Below are 18575 nucleotides of genomic sequence, written 5' to 3'. Positions count from 1 at the left end.
TGATACTTAGAGGTCTGTCAAAGCAGCCAACTGTTTCTTTAAGCTTAAAGGCCTCAGTGTTTTCTAAAATGCTGCTGATCCTTGTTGGTTTACCCACACCACTGAGTAGTATGTGGTTTGCTTGGTGATTTATAACATTCCATGTTAAAATATTTTTGTTCTAGTGATTATCAGGGATGCTCTTAAAGCAGCAGTCATTGCTTTGAGGTAGATGGATAAGATATAAAAACGGCTGTCCTGGCAAAGTTGTTTGCAAACAGTTTGTATTCATATATCCAGAAAACACAGGAGCACCAATAACCTTAATTTGTGTTTGAGGCCGCCTCTTGTCTAGTAATCATGCTTTTTTGCCTCTAGTTCAGTCTCCAACATGTCTTGGGGGGAGTATGTGACTCTTAAGCTGCTGTGGCTCTACGTTCACCAGTTAGTCGCTTTATCTGTCTATAACCTCATCTCTCCTTAACTTTATTTTATCTGCCATTTGGTGCTGGGCAGGTTGTATGCATTCGGTTCATCAACTGCCTGCTGCAGCAGCAAACAGCGCTGATGAGAGTAGTGCTAAAACTAAAATGGTAAAAACTCTGGAGAGGGGACTGTAAAGTTGGGTGACAGTTAACTGTGTTGGTCGCTAAAAGGGCCTTCTTCGACAGTGCATAAACTCATATATGTTGTGAACATAAAAATCATTGTTAAATTTTCCTTCTTTTTTTAGGATATGAAAAACTGCATATCTTACTGTGACGTACTTCCTTTTCATGTTTAGTTGGCAAAATTGTAGAAGGAGCATATTCGAGTTCATTGTGACTGTCAGGTGAGGACAGCTTTTATTTATTTATGTATTTTTGTGTGCACATTAACAGATGTTGCACAGTGAGAATATAGTATTCTCTAATTATATCCGTAGGAAAGACCGACCAGAAGTTTCAGACTAACAACATTTCTGTACACGGGTCTCATTTCCCTCTTACTGTTCTCACCACACCGGTTTCCATGGTTACTTACATTTGTTTTTGACGCATTCATTATTTTTCCTCCTTGGATTCTTCTTGTAGTTGTTTTCTCTCTCTCACACAGCATGCCTCCCTCTGACTGGCTGGTGCTGTAACTAGGGTTTCTGATGTTGCGTGGGAAATGAAATTTGATTGGCCCGGCTCAGCCTCTTTGTTCTTGTTAACCCGTCATCCGATCTGATCTGCTGTAATCTGGTAATAACACAGACCTGAGTGGTATTGGTGTTGTTGGCTTAAAGGGAGGGGGACATTTTCTGAACCTTAGAAGTCTGACCTACTAAAATGCACTCAGTTGACTGCTGCTGAGGAGCTGAACGATACAATTTTAAAATGTCAGCACATTCAGTTAAATGTAAAGGAATTTGGTGTGGTGGCATTGATGCAGCCCAAGAAGTGCACTTGTCTCTTGTATTTGTTTTATGTTCAGATGATTATTTGATAAATTCCTGCCAGTTTATGTGCATGTTTAGTATGACATCCTTCAATTTGTGTTCTAGGAAGATGGATGGGGCCTCAGGCTCTGGTGGAGCATAATAGCAGGGAGCATAATAGCAGAGTCGACTCAATGGTCCCATTCACGAGTCTCTCTGTTTCAATCTTGTGTGTGGACTTGAATACTTGAATAGCTCGGTAGCCCATATGCATCTGGCCACTGTGCCACTGCTGTAGGGGACAGCGGCACACATTGCTTTCCAGCGGCTGTAGGAAAGTGACACATTCCTGAGTTAATCTTTTTTTGCTCAAATTTGCCATTACCTAACTTTTAGGAATGCTTAATGACATAATCATGACAACATCATCACACCTCAAAACAGGTTTCTGAGTGAAGTGACAAAGTGTCATACCTATATTAAAGGTGCAATATGTAAGACTTATGATTCAAAACATTCAAAATTAAACTAGGCTTATCAACAAAATATGAAGAACAGTGTTGACATTATGTCAAAGATGTATTGTATTGTGTTGAAGAGATATCCACTGAAGTTAGCATGCTAACCAGCGAGCCCCTGATCTGAAAACCTCTTTGTCCCAGTGGTCAAAAGCTCCTGTGTTATCAGTGTAAACACTAACACTCCTCTGGCTAACTGAGCTAACAAACTACAGTCATGGATGTATAAAAATGAGCAGTTAGCAGTTATTCTGGTGATACACTGCCCCTATTTGTTGGTCATACGAATTCAAGGAGGACAATTCTCATGTATTGCACCATTAAAAGGTCTGACATATCTGATTTGTCTGAGGTTTCAACTCCTATTTCCTAACTTTTTTAAACACAGGTCATTTTCCTGGCACTGCAATTGCAGTCAGTGGAAGTCAACTAAGAATTTTGCATAATTATAGTCCAACCCACTTAGGACATTTACTGTCTCACCTTACTGAGAGCAGTGTCATGTAGGGACTTTTGGTACCCACCAATACAGGCAAGACTTTATTGTGCTGGAAGAGTTACTGACTTTCTCTGTCTCTCTCTTGTAACTTGACTTGTTACTCATATCCGGTTGAAGTGAGTGTCTGATGTGAAGGAAGAGCTTCTGCAGTTGTTTCACTTGGCACTAAGTTAATTAAATTTACTGAGAGGAACTGTCCGGGATGAAATCAAGTTTTCCACCTTCAGTGAATAGAAGAAATTGTGATGTAACAAGCTGGTGTAAGACAACTCCAAAATTCAGCAACAAAACAACAAGTTGTTTGTCAGCCCTGTGCTGAACAGTCGGCTTATCGAGGGTGTACCCCACCGCTCACCCAATGTCATCTCCAGCCCCCTGTGAACCTGAAAAGGATAAGCAGTTTCAGATAATGGATGGATGGATGGATTAATTTTATATCAGACCTTTCCTGTAGATCGGTAATGGATTCATGCAAGTTTTCCTTTTGAATCAAGCAGCAAACTTTGCATGACACTGCATGTGCTGTTGATGTGACACTAATATACTACTACTACTATACCTTTCCGGTCTAAAACATTGTGGTGGTCATTGGTAAGCAATGTTCTGCTTGTTGATGTACTGGGTAGTATATGCTGCTGACCAAGGGATGTCTTTGATTTAAGCTGCCATTTCGCAGAACCCTGGAAGATTAGATGTGAATGCTGCTTTGTACTATCAGAGAATGGATGTAGCATCTTTATCTGCATGTGTGTATGCTTGTGTGGTCCCACTTGCTGCGTTTCCTCACACATCTATTTTGTCTGCAGCTGTCCTGCTTACCAGGCTCTGTACCTGAAAATAGAGCGCAAACAGTTTGATTCTCTGTGGACAACACACACATACAATAACCTCAAAAAACTTTTGACCATGACTTTTGCTTTAATTAGCCATCTATGGTATGGGTGTGTCTACAAAAGATCAGTTAATGTAAAAAGACTTAGAAGTCAAAGATGAAAGAAACCACAGGCAGTATTGTTTCTAGTCTATGCTTACACCAGTTCTCTGGTCTGGACACACATTACACACGCTAGCCTTACTGACCCTGCAGCTAATCTCTTAAACCAATTTCAGTTTCCCTTGTCTGCTGTTAACATCACTTCCACTCTCCATTGGAACCATTGAGCTGATCTTGTTAATGTTGCTTTCCTCTGACTGGAACCATCACACTTCAGATACAGTTAAAGTAATCTTGGTAGGATTGATTTGGACAAAATATAGACAGAGCTTCCAAATTTGAATAGCAAAGCACGTAAGAGCCTGAAAACCTACATTCTTTCTAATGAACAGCAGGGTGTGACTCCACTGGTTTCAAAAAGATTTTTTGAGAGTTTATGTTTAAGTTTATGAGAAAATGACCCTACTTGTTACTTGATTTATCACCTCAGTAAACAGTTTCCTAATGAATTCATGGTCTGGCTACTGTAAAGTCTTCTTCAATACAGCGTGATGTTCACTTTGTAAATAATGTTCCCAGTTAGAGTAAAACAGATGATAAACCAGGGAAGGCTTTAAGAGGTCGCTGCTTTGTGATTTACCTACCAGTCTCACTCAGATCCAATCATCATATCCCTCCTCGCTCTACCCTCTCATCCAAATATGATCTCTTCTGCCTATATTAAAACCCTGATGGCACTGAGCATAATGCCAAACTCAAGGCTTCAAAACATGAGTCCACAAACCAGTAGGTTACGTCATGTGGGTTTACACAAAAATCAGCAGTAGATAAGATAAGAAAAGTAGACTTAAAAAACTTAATTCAGAGAGGGAAAAATCTGCAGATTAACTTAAACAAGCTCAAGACAGGTGACTCAGCTGTTGTGACAAATGAGATGGAACATAATGGTTGCCTTCCCTTAATAATTTATCATGTCAGGATACTGAAAACAGTCAATATCTGTCAAAGGCCATGCGTGTTGTTCATTTATGCTTGCAGCAGGAGGTCGTGGGCAGCCAGCTCCTCGGTTCGGAGCTAAAAAGGTTGAGCTCCTCTTCATTGTAGGTGAGGCTGAAGCCTCTCTGACAGCCAGTACCATTCAAGTCCTGCATTTAAAAAGGTCATTTGTCAAGAGTGGCATCTCATTTATTACCCTGCTCCTAAGTAAACCCGTCTCATGGTGCTAACATTTAGCTTTAGTCCTGCAGTCTGCAGCCTCAGCTGGCCTTTCTCTTCTCTTTATTTAGCAATAAAGATAATGCAGCAGTGCTCACTGTGCACCGGCTTGTAACGGGGCACCTGAAGCTCTCATTATCTTTTGCATATTATCCCCAATCAATATGTTTTCTATTGTACTGTAATGCCACTAGGCACTTTCTTTCATTTCCTGCTCATTTGTTAGTCCCTGGAACTGATTTTCTACTTTCTTTATTCTTCAGATCCTCTGCCATCTTTCTTTCTCTCTTCATAATCACACTTGAAAGAAATGTTTAAGAACCAAAACTTCATTTCAAACTTGCTTTTAATCAACCTCCTGTATCGAGGATTATGTTTCACTAAGCAGGTTTAATAGAGGGATTACTCTAAGCCTTAGTTAGCACTGAACTGGTCCAGGTCATGATCTGGTGAGCAGACTTCATTCCTAATGCAGCTCATATTGTACAGTAAAATACTTTACTGAAGAAAATTAAAGATATTACAAATGACTTATACAAGGCAAATTTGATTAACCTGAGTCTGGCAGGATGGCCAACAGACACTGAGGCTACCCAGTAACCTTGGCAACAGATATATCCATGCATCTAAAAACAGTTGATGGAGATAGGTGGTTCATGCAGTATGAATAAGTCATTTCCACATAAATTTTAGATAATAGTAAGCCTCTTACAGTTAAACTGTGTTTAAAACTTAGTGTAACCTTGTGCAACATTAAACATTGTCTTCTGCCTTTCTACATGCTTATCTTCATCAGTTAGCCACTTAAGAAATCTGTTACATGAAGAAATGACAATGTGGAAAGCGTCGTGGAAAATGTAAAGGCTATCTCCACCAATGTTAAACATTGAAGTGTGTTTACAGGTCTTGGGGAGTACTACTGCATAGATTACATGCAACTTCCACAAAAGGGCAGGCTTTATATGACTTTTTTTACATAAGCAGTAGCACACCTCAAGACCTTCAGACAACACACTTAAATGTGGAAAAGCTGGTGGAGGTACCCTTTAAACATAAGAAATGCAAGAAGTCAATAACACCTCTGGCATAAAATAGAAGCTATTATTTTCAATATGATATATTGACTTTAAAACCATAACTTCTAACTCCTCTAACTTTATGGAATAACGTTTAATCAGTGTACACATTGTTACCCTGCAGTTGGAAGATGACAGGTTTGATGCATTAGCAGCCAGTGTATGATTATCTGCAGCCGCATGTACCGTCAAACTGTCTTTGAATTAGAACGCAGGGTTCTAAAACTTTTCCATAATTTTAAATCAGCTATTTAAATAATGTAAAGGTCAACTAAATTATTGTATTAGCCCAACAAAGTGTGAATCTTAAAGCACATCTTTTTTTATATGTGAGACAGATGCTGCACCCTGTGTGTATTAGTATGTTCATGTCATTTAGGGTGTAATATGTGAAACAGGATGAGATCATAGCCCTGTTTAAGAGTCAGCTGCTTGGTGTGTGTGTGTGTGTGTGTGTGTGTGTGTGTGTGTGTGTGTGTGTGTGTGTGTGTGTGTGTGTGTGTGTGTGTGTGTGTGTGTGTGTGTGTGTGTGTGTGTGTGTGTGTGTGTGTGTGTGCGTGTGTGTGTCACTATTTCCACTTCATGGTGCTGACTCACCCTGCTCGGTGTACAGACCAGACTAGACGGATGTAGTTCTGCATTGTTACCAGAGCTGTTTTAGATATGCTCATTTTATGGTGCGCTTGGTTCACAAATAGGACTTTCTCAAGGGAGGAAAGGAAATGAAGAGTTTGTGGAGTATTTCAATCCTGTTTTCAAAGTGGCACTAACGAGACACTTTAATCCTAATGGGTGAAAAACCCATGGTGATGTCATTAGGGTGATCTCAACTCTACAACTCTGCAATTTGTTTCTCAAAAGTCCCCTAAACTATATGGAAGTGCAATACTAAAGTACCGGATTACCATTTACAGTTATAACTTGTTGAACATTTCAATGAATGCTCTTTACATTCTCTCCTCAACTTCTAGGCTCATTTACGAACCCATGTTTTTGCGGGCCCTGTGTGAGTGACCTTGACATTAATGATGTCAAAAGATGTAAAACAACAAAATTAAGAATGACACCTAAAAAGGTAAAAACTGAATGATCAAATATAAAACAAACAGTTCAAAACTCTTGCCATTTTTTCTCTAAAATAAGGTTAAAACATGAACATTTTGCTTGTGAATGAGAGAGCAAAAATCATCTCGCTCTACATAAATGTTATGTCCATGTAGCCTTCATGTAGAATTTGTGAATGTGCACACTTTGGTGCCTGTATATGTCTGCTTCTATAACGCTTTCCTCTGTCTGTTCATATTTTCCAGATGTACCACTCTGACCACGGTGTTGACTTCCCCGACCTCTCCTTCCAAATCCCCGGCAGCCCTGCAGAGCTAGGCCCCACAAATAGAGTGTGAACACAACCCTCAACACAACACATCTACCTTCCTCTTCACCCACACAGGGCTTCCTTCTGCTCCAGTCCCACCCTCTTTCCTTCTGGACCATGGACAGCCCTCCCAAGCTGTCAGGGGAGACCCTGATTGTGCATCATATCCCCCTGGTGCACTGCCAGGTGTCAGGTGGGCGGCAGGGTGGCTGTGGAGGCTCTCTGAAGAAGAGCAACCCATTTAGCCCACCAGAGAACCTGGGCTTGAGCCGCACCACTTCCCTTCCCGAGAGAGATGTCCTTCAGAGAGAAGCCCTACTCTACAGCAGCCTGATCCAGAACTCTGGTGGCTCCTGGTCCTCCAATAATGGAGGAAAAGAGAGGAAGGGTGGTGGGAGAGGAGGCAGCACAGCAAGTGATGATTCATCGTTTACCTCAAGCAATTCAGAGGACCAGCTGATTACAGCTCACACATTACCCAGAACAAAACAGAGGAACAGGAATCCGTTGCGTCATAATCCATTCCTGCTGAATACTGAAGATGACGAGGAAGAGGAAGAAGAGGATGGGGACAACCTCAGTGGTTACCTTGAAGACTCTTCTTTTCACCTCCACAGTGACACTAACTCAGGCCTCGATGATGCGATGACTTCTTTCCACCTACACGAACTTGGCTTTGCTTCTGAGCCCTTTCTCTTGCACAGCTCGGTGGGCAGAAGGAGTCGTGAGTCCCTGAGGGGCCTAGCCTCGGATCTGTCCAGCCACCTTGAGGACCTGGACATTCTAGGACTGGACAGCCAGCGGCGCCATGGCAGCAGTGGTTCCAACATGTCCATGGATTGTGGAGAGCACGACTGGGGCGATGATGACGAAGAAGATGAAGACCATCCTATGAGGTGTGGTCGAAGCAGCAAGACGGGTTCATACTCCTCCAGCTCCTCCACACATCACTGTTCCTGCTGTGTACTCTCCCAGAACTACCCTCAGCACTTCCCTGAAGCCTTCTCGGAGCCTTTCTCAGAGTGCCAGCAAGGCTACGGTAGCGACTCCTCTTGCAACAGCTCGGATGGTGTCCTCGTAAACTTCAGCGCCATTTACAACAAGATGAACAATGGTGGCCCGGAGAAGCCAGCGCTCTCTGGACACACAAATCTCAACAGCTCCACTGACCACTCCTGCACCTCGTCCGTTTCTGATCCATCAGGAAACAGGCAAGACTCAACCAAAGGGGCTTTCTATTTGGACCTTCACACCTCCCCAACTGAACCTCCCTCATTACAGCAACAGCCACCCTGCCTAGGCAGTACTTTCCCTCTCATCCGCGAACCGAACCTATCAACGTCCTCCACGTGCTCCTGCGCCTTGGAGCACCAGGGGGCTCTTGACCTCGATGCCAATTGCAACTCCTACCACCCTCCACATTCCGGGTCGTCGGGAGACCTTTCATCCTGTCTGCAGAGTCAGGCTCGCCTGGTTGTCGCCACCCAGAACTACTACAAGCTGGTCACCTGTGACCTCTCCTCCCAGTCGTCCCCGAGTCCCGCAGGCTCCTCAGTCAACAGCTGCTCCGATGAGCACAGCAAAGGCAGCCCCACCCCGACCCAGCCCAGTGAGTACTACCTGTTCAGGCAGCGAGCTGATGAGGGAGGTGTGGAAGAAGAAGACGAAGGTGGTGAGTCATTAAGGGTAAGTGGCGAATCAGAGAGAAAGAGTTCATGAGCAAAATACTTAATGAAGTACTGCAGTGTGATATTCAGACTTTCAACCAGGTGATTAGGCTGATCAGATGCTTTCTGATTGAAATGTTTTATTTTTGAGGAGGTTTGAAGTTTCTCAAATAAAAGTACCTATTTGGTGTCTGCACCAAACCTCAGATTTGGCGGCATAAAAACATTTCAAACAGTGCTACACCATTTGCGACACATCAAGTCATCACACTTTTAAGACAGAAACCTAAGTAATTCATTTTCAAGTTTTTAATTAGAATTTGTTTGGAAACTTGCTGCAACTGTTCTTCCTGCTCAGCTGTTATTTTACTCTGTGCTTTTGGATTTCTTTTGTGTGGGCTCAATAGCACTTAGTTTGCATGTGATGTTAATGATCACAGGAACTCACACAGGAGGAACTTGTGACGCTTTTGATGTCAAATGACAAAACAAGGAGCCCAAGGGTCCTTAGAATAAACTGACTTTCTCACAGTAGAGCTGAAGATTACTCATTCAAAGAATTCACATGCTTACATAATCCAAGCAAATGACAAAAATAATAAATAAACCATCTTGTATTTTTCTCCCGTTCTTCTGTATCTTTAAAAAAACGCAGCTTGCTGCAGGTGGTCTGTATAATAAATGAAGTTTAAGCAGCACATGTAGTTGATTTACTCCAACAAGTAATTATTACTTTTGTGATAAGAAATACTGTCTGAATAGGTAAAGTAAGCAAAATGTAGGAGATGGCAAGCAGAGATACACGAGTAGGGATTAATGCATAAACAACATAAGGCTTAGATAGCAACTAAACTAAAAGTCCTGTGACAATGACAGAAACCAACGACTTTAAATAGCTGTGACACTGGTATTAGTCTGGCACTGGCTCATTTTAGATCACAGCCACTGTCTAGGGTTATCTGATATCATGTCTGAGGATTATTTTAGCAGTTATGTAGAGCTAGAGGCTACTACTGTCACTCAGTAACAGTGCCACTGTGTCAACTCAAATCTGGCTTGAAGGCAGATTTGGTCTTTGGATGGTTATGAATAATGTTTTATAATGTGTTTTATCTGATAATTTATTCATTAAAAATTGACTCTTGTGTTCTTTCTTTATTTCTCTCATTCAGCGAGATGATGATGATGATGATGATGATGATAATGATGAAGATGAAGAGGATGAGGAGGAGGAGAAGACAAAGAGTCAGCAAACAGCCGGTGGGGCTGAAGCTGCTCCTGGCGTTATTGAAGGCCAGGTGTACGTCAACATCTCCCCTCCTGTGGTTGGCCGGGCCGCTATCGGAGGTGGAGCCTCTGCAGGAAGCCGTCCACGCTCTCGCAGCTACGACCGCAACCTGGACAAGTCTCCGTCCCCCCGCCTCGGATCTCTGGAGCGTATGTTGAGCTGCCCCGTCCGGCTCAGCGAGGGCACCGCCCCGACCCCGCCTCCTCCGCCACGAGTCACCTCCTTCGCAGAAATAGCAAGAAGCAAGCGGAGAAACGGGGGGTCGCCATCGATGAAGGCAGCTGGAGACCCTTTCTCCTCCACTTATGCCACCCACTCCCACTCCTCGGTGGATTTCTCTCCGATCCTGGAGCAGCGCGTGGAGGTTGACAGTCACAGCCTGTCACCAGTACCCTTTACCAGATGTTACAGTCAAGGCAGCATTGAGCGACACCTGGAGGGGGCCAGGGAGACAAGAGCCAAGGCTGAAGGTACGTCACCTCTGACTTTGTTTATCTTATTTATTTATTGGTTTATTTAACAACGGAAGAGTACTGTTAATATTGCTATTAATGCACCAGAGTGAGTCCAGAGGCTTTTTTAATTTACCATGTATATGACATGGGTTACTGTCCGAACACTCCATAACAGTGATTACTGTTACTACCTTTTAACATTATTCTTATTAAAAAAAAGAAGATATAACTTACAGCAGCTTTGACATAAAAAAAAGCTCATCAGTGGAGCTTTAAACTTCACTTGAAAAAAACATTACAAGTTGTTAGAAACCGTCAGTGTTTGTCAATTCATGGGTTCTCTGCAGCATTCTATTTTTCTTACTTCACCTACTTCTGCTTTAATTACTGACAAGTAATTTATTGATCCTGCTGACCTTATTTAAAGTATAATCTGCCTTCTGGCTGCACTGATGACTATCATCCACCTCTTCTTTGCTGAATTTGTCTTCGTACATATTGCTGATTTTGGTGTTGGTAAAATGGACGAAGAAAGGATAAAGAATATTGATTCTTATTAACAGACACACTACAGAGTGTATTTAGACAGTTAAATATGCTTAGGATATCAAAGTGGACCTAGAAATCTGCAGCTGCTACTCCCTTTCAAAGGTTAACAAACATATCCAATAATTTACGTCCTGACTAGAGACTGCACCTTCTGGAAACTGGAAATACCCTTGTGCCAGCATGTATAGATGTGCTTCGAAGAGACTGACGCAGAGTGTGTGTCCTCAGCTTTAGAGGGAATGAAGGGTTGAAGTGGGCCAAACGTGTTCGGAATAACAATCAGGTGAGAGAGGAGATAAAGATGCAGAGAAACCCCCCCCCCCGCTGAGCTCGACACCAGTATACCGAGCTGTGTGTGGATATGCTGTGTTTGTGTGTGTATCATTCTGATCCAGAGAGCCTGTAGGCCCAACTCGTCCCCAAAACAAAGGAAGGTTAGAGAAAGTTACAAAAGCTTCTTCAGGCAGACTGGACAAACGTTGTCTCCTCTCTTCCTCCGCAAAACATTTCCTCGCTGTGGTGTTATTAAAAGGTGCTGTGACTGTCGTATTCACATGGTGACGAGATGTGATGAACTTCCGAAGACTCAGTTTGTTTGGTTTGCATACCAGTGAGTTGCTGATATCTTGCGACGCAAGCTTCCATTCTAAGCATTTTATTGTTTCCCAATATTAGGAAGTCTTTGTCAACTGATTCAGCAGTTAACAGTGTTGTCAGAGATTGTTGTCTGTAGTCATTATATTTATACAAATGTTGAGGAAGTAATTACTGGGTGTTAAAATGCTTCACACATCACTATTGAACTATTCAGTGTCCACTCAGTCTTTACACACTAAGATATGATTATATTCATGCCACATCCGCTTGGGATGTTCTGCTAAGTCTGACTTCTGAAAGGGATTTAGATAAATCATGATACATGTATTGTCGTCATAACTGAAAACAAACAAACAAAAACTTGGTTATCATGAGCACAAATTGTATTTTTCATGTTCCGTACTTTTTTAGAATTAGTTTTACATCCAGCTATGCAGTGTGAGGTTAAAAATGTAAAGTCAGAGCACATATCTTCTCCAAGGCCCAACAGTCGCCTTTATGTCAATTAAGCTTATTCCAGTATTAAATGCAACATATTTAAATCCGCTAGATCTGGATTTTTATCTGGATGTACATCAAATTGTAGTCACTCATAGATACCAGCCACTTAAATAAGCCAGATATTTTTCATAAAAGTCACAGCATTATTCCCTGAGAAGTAATTGGAATGCCCTATCTCTCAATGTTGAAGCAAGTATGAAGAAATTCCTGGATCCGGTCCTTTATCCAGATCTATTCTTGGCCAAGACATCCTCTATCTAAGTTCTGCGGAAGTCTATCCAGTAGTTTTAGCGCAATCCTGCTGACAAACCAACCAACCAACAAACGGACAAGGGTGAAAACACAAGTCGGAAATGTTTGGTGCGTACATTTCTAAATACAGGAAGTGCCACTTACAGAAACTTAAACTTGATCATCTATTTTAGAGACCTCAATGACTGAAATTAAGGTCTAAAGAAAAAAAAGACTTGACAGTGCTGCCCACAGCAGTTCACTGCTGAAACATAACATAAATGATTTAGCATCAAAGATGTCAGAAGTATCCCGAGGAAGAAATGTTATAAGTCTTGAGAATATAACCACTTGCAATTGTGTGCAGGCGAGTGCATGAGGCCATGGGAATATTTGAACACGCTGTAAAATGTGAACGAGGCCGGAGGCATGTGTTTTATGTGAGGACGACTGCAATGGTTTGAACAATAGAGCACACAAAGAAGCAGGGTCACAGTGACTAACACGGTATCTTTTAAAGGCTAACTTCATTAGATGACAGTAGTTTTCAGCCTTTGTATCTTGCTCTGACCTTCATCAGCGTTGATGACACTGATGGATGTCTAACTCAATCATATCATTTAATGAAGCAGTGAAATATTGTCTCAATCATCTGTCTGACAAGACTTTTTGGCTGAGCAGATGCCCCCATCACCTTATGTAGCTCAGTCTCAGCTGCTCACTGTGTGTGTCTGTTTAGACAAACAGACGCACACACACACATACAGCGAGAGCTTGAAATTCCATTGGAATAACACCAGTGACAGTAAAGAGTGAGTGCGCCAGGAGAGGAATGTCCAGGAAGCTCCAGCTGTCCCCTTTTACACTTTTATACAAGCTAGAGCTCCCAAAATCCTTTAAGAGGCATTTGATGAAATTGAATCTCTTTATACAAATATGTCATGATGTTTTTCGATTACAGACTCCCTCTTGGCTTCTTCAAGTAATTATGTAGACAAAACAGCTTAGAAATGGAAATCAGCTCTGTCAGTTGGTGCCAGCTTCAACATTTTGTTAACACCTGTAAAAAGGAAAAAGTGTTGGTGCAAATTTCGATCCAAACCCCTGAAAGAGCTAACTAAAATGACTTGTTTATGTGGTGGTAATCTTTCATTTTAAAACAAAATCCTAACAGCAAGTGATTTTCAGTGAACTTGATAAAATCTTTGTTCATAATGATTTAAAATGCATCACAACAGCTTCATAGAAAATGAACCCTCCTGCCCTCAGGTCAGCATTACCAGCCTCCACAAGTGTAAACAAACCATTTTCTGCTTCATTTACCGGTTCTGGATTTGTTTGCTAGATCATGGAAGGGTTTTTTTGTAACTTAAATATTAAATGATCACGGTAAAAACAGTATGGGCTACATGTAGTACGTTATGCAGGAATGTAGGTACGCATTCCTAGGTTGACTCCACCCAGAAACCAGTTTGGAGAAGAAAATTCAAACTATGTAGACGTCTACCCAACTCTTTCAAGCCACCCCAACGGAGTCATAATCTTCTGTACTACTCATGTTATAGAGGAGTCAATAAGAACGGTTAGAGATTGATAAAACATGTAGATCTAGATAAAAGTCAGCATTTATATACAGTTGATTACTTTTGTAGTACAGATGCTCCAAAAACAAAAGACTGGACTGTTGAAGTTAGACCAAGAAGAGATAAACAGATAGGAGGAAATGGGTCATCTCTTACAACAGTGTGTGTCTTTCACATGCCTCAAAAACATCCTCTAACATTGTATTCAAACAGGCTGTGATGATTTAAGATTATAATGAGAGGCTGTGCAGCTACTCGCTACATATATTATTCATCAGACTTCACTGGAGTCAGCTGCGTTGTTTCACCACAGCGTACAGGCCTCTTTAAGAGCCTTTGGGAAGCAGTTGCTAATGATGCTAACGTGAAGCATCGGAGCTGCAAAGGAAAACCCTCGGCCGTCTAATGGATTCATCTGTGAGCCAGGAGAGGAACTGAGGAGAAAGAGAGGAGGCAGGGAAGTAGCAAATGGAAAAGGGAGAGAGGAGAGGCAGCTGAGGAGAGAAAACATGAGATGGAGAGGGGGAGGAAAAGGAAAAAAATGTCAATTAAAAGGATGACGGAGCAGATAGAAGAGAGACAAGGAGGGAGTGTTTGTCTCCTCCATCCCCAGTGGGAGCTCAGGCCTGCTGGGTGTGTAGTGTTCCTCCCTCCCTCCTCCTTGTTTCAACAGTAGCTCAACGTCGCCCTCTGTGGCAGGGAGGCGTGACTGCACCCAGCTCAGGTGGCATCAGTGGGCTGGCCTTAGGGTGACAAACAGCTTGCGCAACACCGTCGACGTCACACGCGCTTCTGTCTGTCAAACACTGCACTGGATCTAGGAACACACACACACACACACACACACACACACACACACACACACACACAACACACACAGATACTGACTCAGAGACAGAGAACAAGAAGTGCAGAAAAAGACTTCTCCTCGCTGGTATCCCTCCTGACGCAGTGACTCCAGGTTTACTCTATGTGTGTGTCTGTGTGTTTGTGTGTGTTTCTCTTAATGTGTTTGTGTGTGTGCGTGTGCATGTGGGCCTGTCAGATCAATGTCTAACAGCAGCATTGTTGTGTATGATAAGGTCTGCTGATCTTTGTGACTTGTGACTGGGCAATTTTCTGCTGAACTTCATGTTTATAGTTCGGAAAGGATTTGTGGATTAGCTGATGAGACATGAACTAGAACTCAAACTAATCATACTTTCATTTTGTTCATTCACTGGTTCCAGCTTCTGAAATGTGAGGATTTCACTTTTTCTGGTTTATTTACTCCACTGTGACAGTCGACTGTATACTGTATGGGCAAAACAAGACTTCTGAGGACGTCGTCATAGGCTTTAGGAAACCCTGATTTCACCATTTACTGACATTTTATAGACCATCAACTAATCGATTAATCGAGAAAATCATCCACAGAATAAGAAAATAATCGTCACTTGCAGCCCTGCCTTGACAAAGGTTATATTGTTTTTTATAAAATGTTGTATCAATTTAGGATTAACTAATGAGACAGTAGTTTGTGGTGCTGATGAGTTATATTATATTGTGTTTATATGTCATAATAATGAAAACAGCCATTGACTGCTTCTCCTTTACATGTTTCTTTGTAAATGTTCCTGTCAGATGTGACTTTTCTGTCTTTTCTCCATCCTAATTGTTCTTCTTGTGCTCATCCAGGTGGTCTCTCTAGTTCCTCAGACAGCCGCCCAGCAGTGGTCCGCTACAGGAAGGACCAGCGTCCCACCACCCTCCCTATCCAGCCCTTCACCTTCCACCACCAGTTTGCTTCCAAACCCCCGCAGCCCAAGCCTCTGCTGCCTCTGCTCACAGGCTACGTCTCTGGGATGCAGGCGCGCTCCAGCTCTGGCTCTGGTTCTGAATCTGGAGGTCCAGTGGGTGAAGACAATGAAGATGCAGCTGAGAATGTGCACAGGTACCAGGGGACTCTGGCTGTAGCAGCCCCTCCTCCTGGATCAGTACGACCTTCACCTCTTGGGAGCTACTCCCCGGTTCGGGTCCAGGGTGCTCCCAGCTCTGGGACCTGCTCCACTTGCACCCCGAGCCCTCAGCCGGCACACAGCCTCTCCTGCCCACTTTCAGCAGGCCGCGGCCACCTGCACACCCCACCAGCAGGAAAGCAGGGAGGGGGCTCTGTGCAGCTGCCATCTACCCCTCCACCTCCATCCCTGGGGGTGAAGAGAGGGACAGTGCCGCCAACGCTGCCAGCAGTGCAAGGACACTGTTTCCATGGGGGAGCTCTTGACAGTTTACCAGTATTGAACAGTGACACATTGAGTCCGCTGGGCTGTCTGGACTCTGGGAATCACGTGGAGGGAAACAAAGGACCCGGAGCAAGGACACATAATGGTGGGTTCCATAATAATTATTCATAGGATGTTCTCACAATAAAATGTCTTGAAGAAAATTAAGGTTACAATCTTAAAGGTCCCATAATGTCGAAAGTGACATTGCCAGCCTTTTTGGTTTAAAGCAGGTCGAGGTGCCATATAGATTCTGTGAACGTATCAAATCGCTTATTCCACTGATAAATGCACACAGCCTGTCTTCAGACAATGTGCCTTCAAATGAACCATCAAGACTTCTGTAGAGTAATGATGTCACAACGATACAGTCCCCATTACCACGGCTGTGGTTCCGAAAACAATGACAGAGTTGCAGTGGAAAGGTGGCGGCCTGCTTTGATCAGCTGAAAAGGAGCATAATATGGGACCTTTAAAATGTATTCTAAATCAAACACCAGGCATTTGCATAAAGTTTGTAGGAAGTTTTGCTTTGGATAACAGAGGAGTCGCACAGCAACAACTCAAAGCTCTCGGCGAAAAATCTGATCCTTTGGAATCTTTTTGTTTATCGCTGGTTGTTTCTAAGGATGACACTACAATGCAAAACAAATGAAGACAAGGCAGTGTCTTTTGATATCAGTCAGATCACCACAGTAAAAACTGGGCTCTATATTCAATACTTTACCAGCTACTTTTTCTTTCAACTCTATGACTGTGATTGTCTTTACTGTTTTGTTGTTCTATTTCCTCTTCATTTAACTATACACAGGTTTAAAAGTTACTAAAGTCATGTGCAACTTCTTTTGCACAAGTAGTCGTACATGTAAAATAATTAAAAACACCTGGTTTGAAGTCATGTTGTTGTGCACATGATGGAGATTTCAGCCTGCAGAGAGCAGCGCAGCAGCATGTCTCCTCCTGTCAAAATTCTGATTTCATGCATCCTTTATGTCAATTCATCCACATCGGCCTTTCCCAAAGAATGAAACACATAATCTTTACAGTATTAGTGTTTTGCTGCTTTGATAAAACAACAGATGGCTGCCTCGAGTCTCACTTAAGTGAAAGTTATTAAGTTCTGTGTATTACAGTTATTAGAGCTAAGCTCTGTCCTTTTCTCTTTCTTCTCTTCCATCATGTATGAACCTAAACCTTCTCCTGTCCTCCCTTCACCTTTTCCACCTACTTCCCTCCCATTTATTTCTTTTATCCTTCTACTCAAAAATCCATCCTCTAATCCTCACCCAACCCTTGATCATAACCCTAACACCGCCCCTCCCCAACAGCACACCACCTCTCTCCCCAGGCTCTCAAATGGAGGGAGTACCGCCGTCGAAACCCTCTGGGAGTGGAGAGGGTCTCAGGGGGCCACACGGGTAGCCTGGAACCCCGAAGGGGCGGAGGGCCGCGGCTTGCCAGACGGAATGTGTTCGATTTCCCGTCAGCCCTCTCTGGTCATGCACAGGGACGGCTCAATGGTGCTCATAATTTTACTGACAGTGTTGGAACGTATGCAGGATTATGAAGAGAGAAGTAGATGTGGATACGTAAAGTAGTAACAATTTTTTAAGGAGGTTGAGGTTCAAGGAATGTCACTGACAGAATATTGGTGTAGGGGCCACTGGGGAACAAATATGTTAGAGATATTTCTCAAAAGCTCAACTAGAGTTGCATAATTAAGAATCTCAAAAGGCTTTTCCTGCATTTAGAAGTGGTAGCATGTGTTTGATATGTGTGTCTGATCATCTGTGTATGTGTGTGTGTCTCGGCAGTTGGCCAATCAGCTAAGCTGCAGCAGAGCTACAGCGACTTCCTGCCGGACTACTTCTCCCTGACCGAGAAGCCTCCGGAAGAGTTCTGCCTCTCCCCTGATGCTTCAACCTCCTCCTCCTCCTGCTCCTCCTCTCAGTCCCACATCTCTGTGGACCTGACGCAGAAGAGAGGTGAGGCGCTCTGTGTGTGTGTGTGTGTGTGTGTGTGTGTGTGTGTGTCTCTGTAAATATTTAATCGTAAACGGCTAAAACGGTGAGCTGTTTTTCTCGTATCCGTTCCCTGCTGTGTGAGAGTACTGATGCAGTATTTGTAATGATATCTAAACAAGGTCATGCAGCTGGCTTCTTTTATAGTCAGAAATGGAGCAATATATGTAGAGATTAAAAAAAAAAAAAAAAATCATGTTGCTCATACTCTGAAGAATTACAGACGTGGTGTGATGTGATCAGATCTCTTTAATACATGCAGTATGGAGAGAGGACCCAAGCAGAATGTTTTATCTAGATTTTCAGATTGTCTTCACTTGTCAACACATTTATCCTACAGACTTGATTGTCTTTCTGATACGCAGATCTGCCTCGAACTGTTGCCAGTATAGGAAGACACTGGTTTGTACCGTGAGCCACAAAA

The 18575-nt window shown here is 42.8% G+C and overlaps 1 protein-coding gene across 2 annotated transcripts in view; it reads left to right on the top strand.

Moving 5' to 3' along the window:
• The window catches only part of rusc2 (RUN and SH3 domain containing 2), a 37863-nt gene that overhangs the window by 11470 nt on the left and 7818 nt on the right, over window positions 1-18575 (top strand). Inside the window, exons 2-6 of one of the 2 annotated variants that reach the window (XM_030416808.1) lie at window positions 6934-8684; window positions 9838-10423; window positions 15547-16236; window positions 17459-17650; window positions 17945-18115. In XM_030416808.1, the coding sequence (XP_030272668.1) occupies window positions 7116-8684; window positions 9838-10423; window positions 15547-16236; window positions 17459-17650; window positions 17945-18115 (3208 nt within the window). In that variant the 5' untranslated portion in view covers window positions 6934-7115. The remainder of the gene's footprint in view (window positions 1-6933; window positions 8685-9837; window positions 10424-15546; window positions 16237-17458; window positions 17651-17944; window positions 18116-18575) is intronic. The other variant, XM_030416809.1, reaches the window with a different exon arrangement.

The sequence above is a fragment of the Sparus aurata genome, chromosome 5 (assembly GCF_900880675.1).
Source record: "Sparus aurata chromosome 5, fSpaAur1.1, whole genome shotgun sequence".
Classification (NCBI taxonomy): Eukaryota; Metazoa; Chordata; class Actinopteri; order Spariformes; family Sparidae; genus Sparus; species Sparus aurata.
Note: the sequence above shows the minus strand (reverse complement) of the source record. Positions and strands in the feature narration are given on the sequence as shown.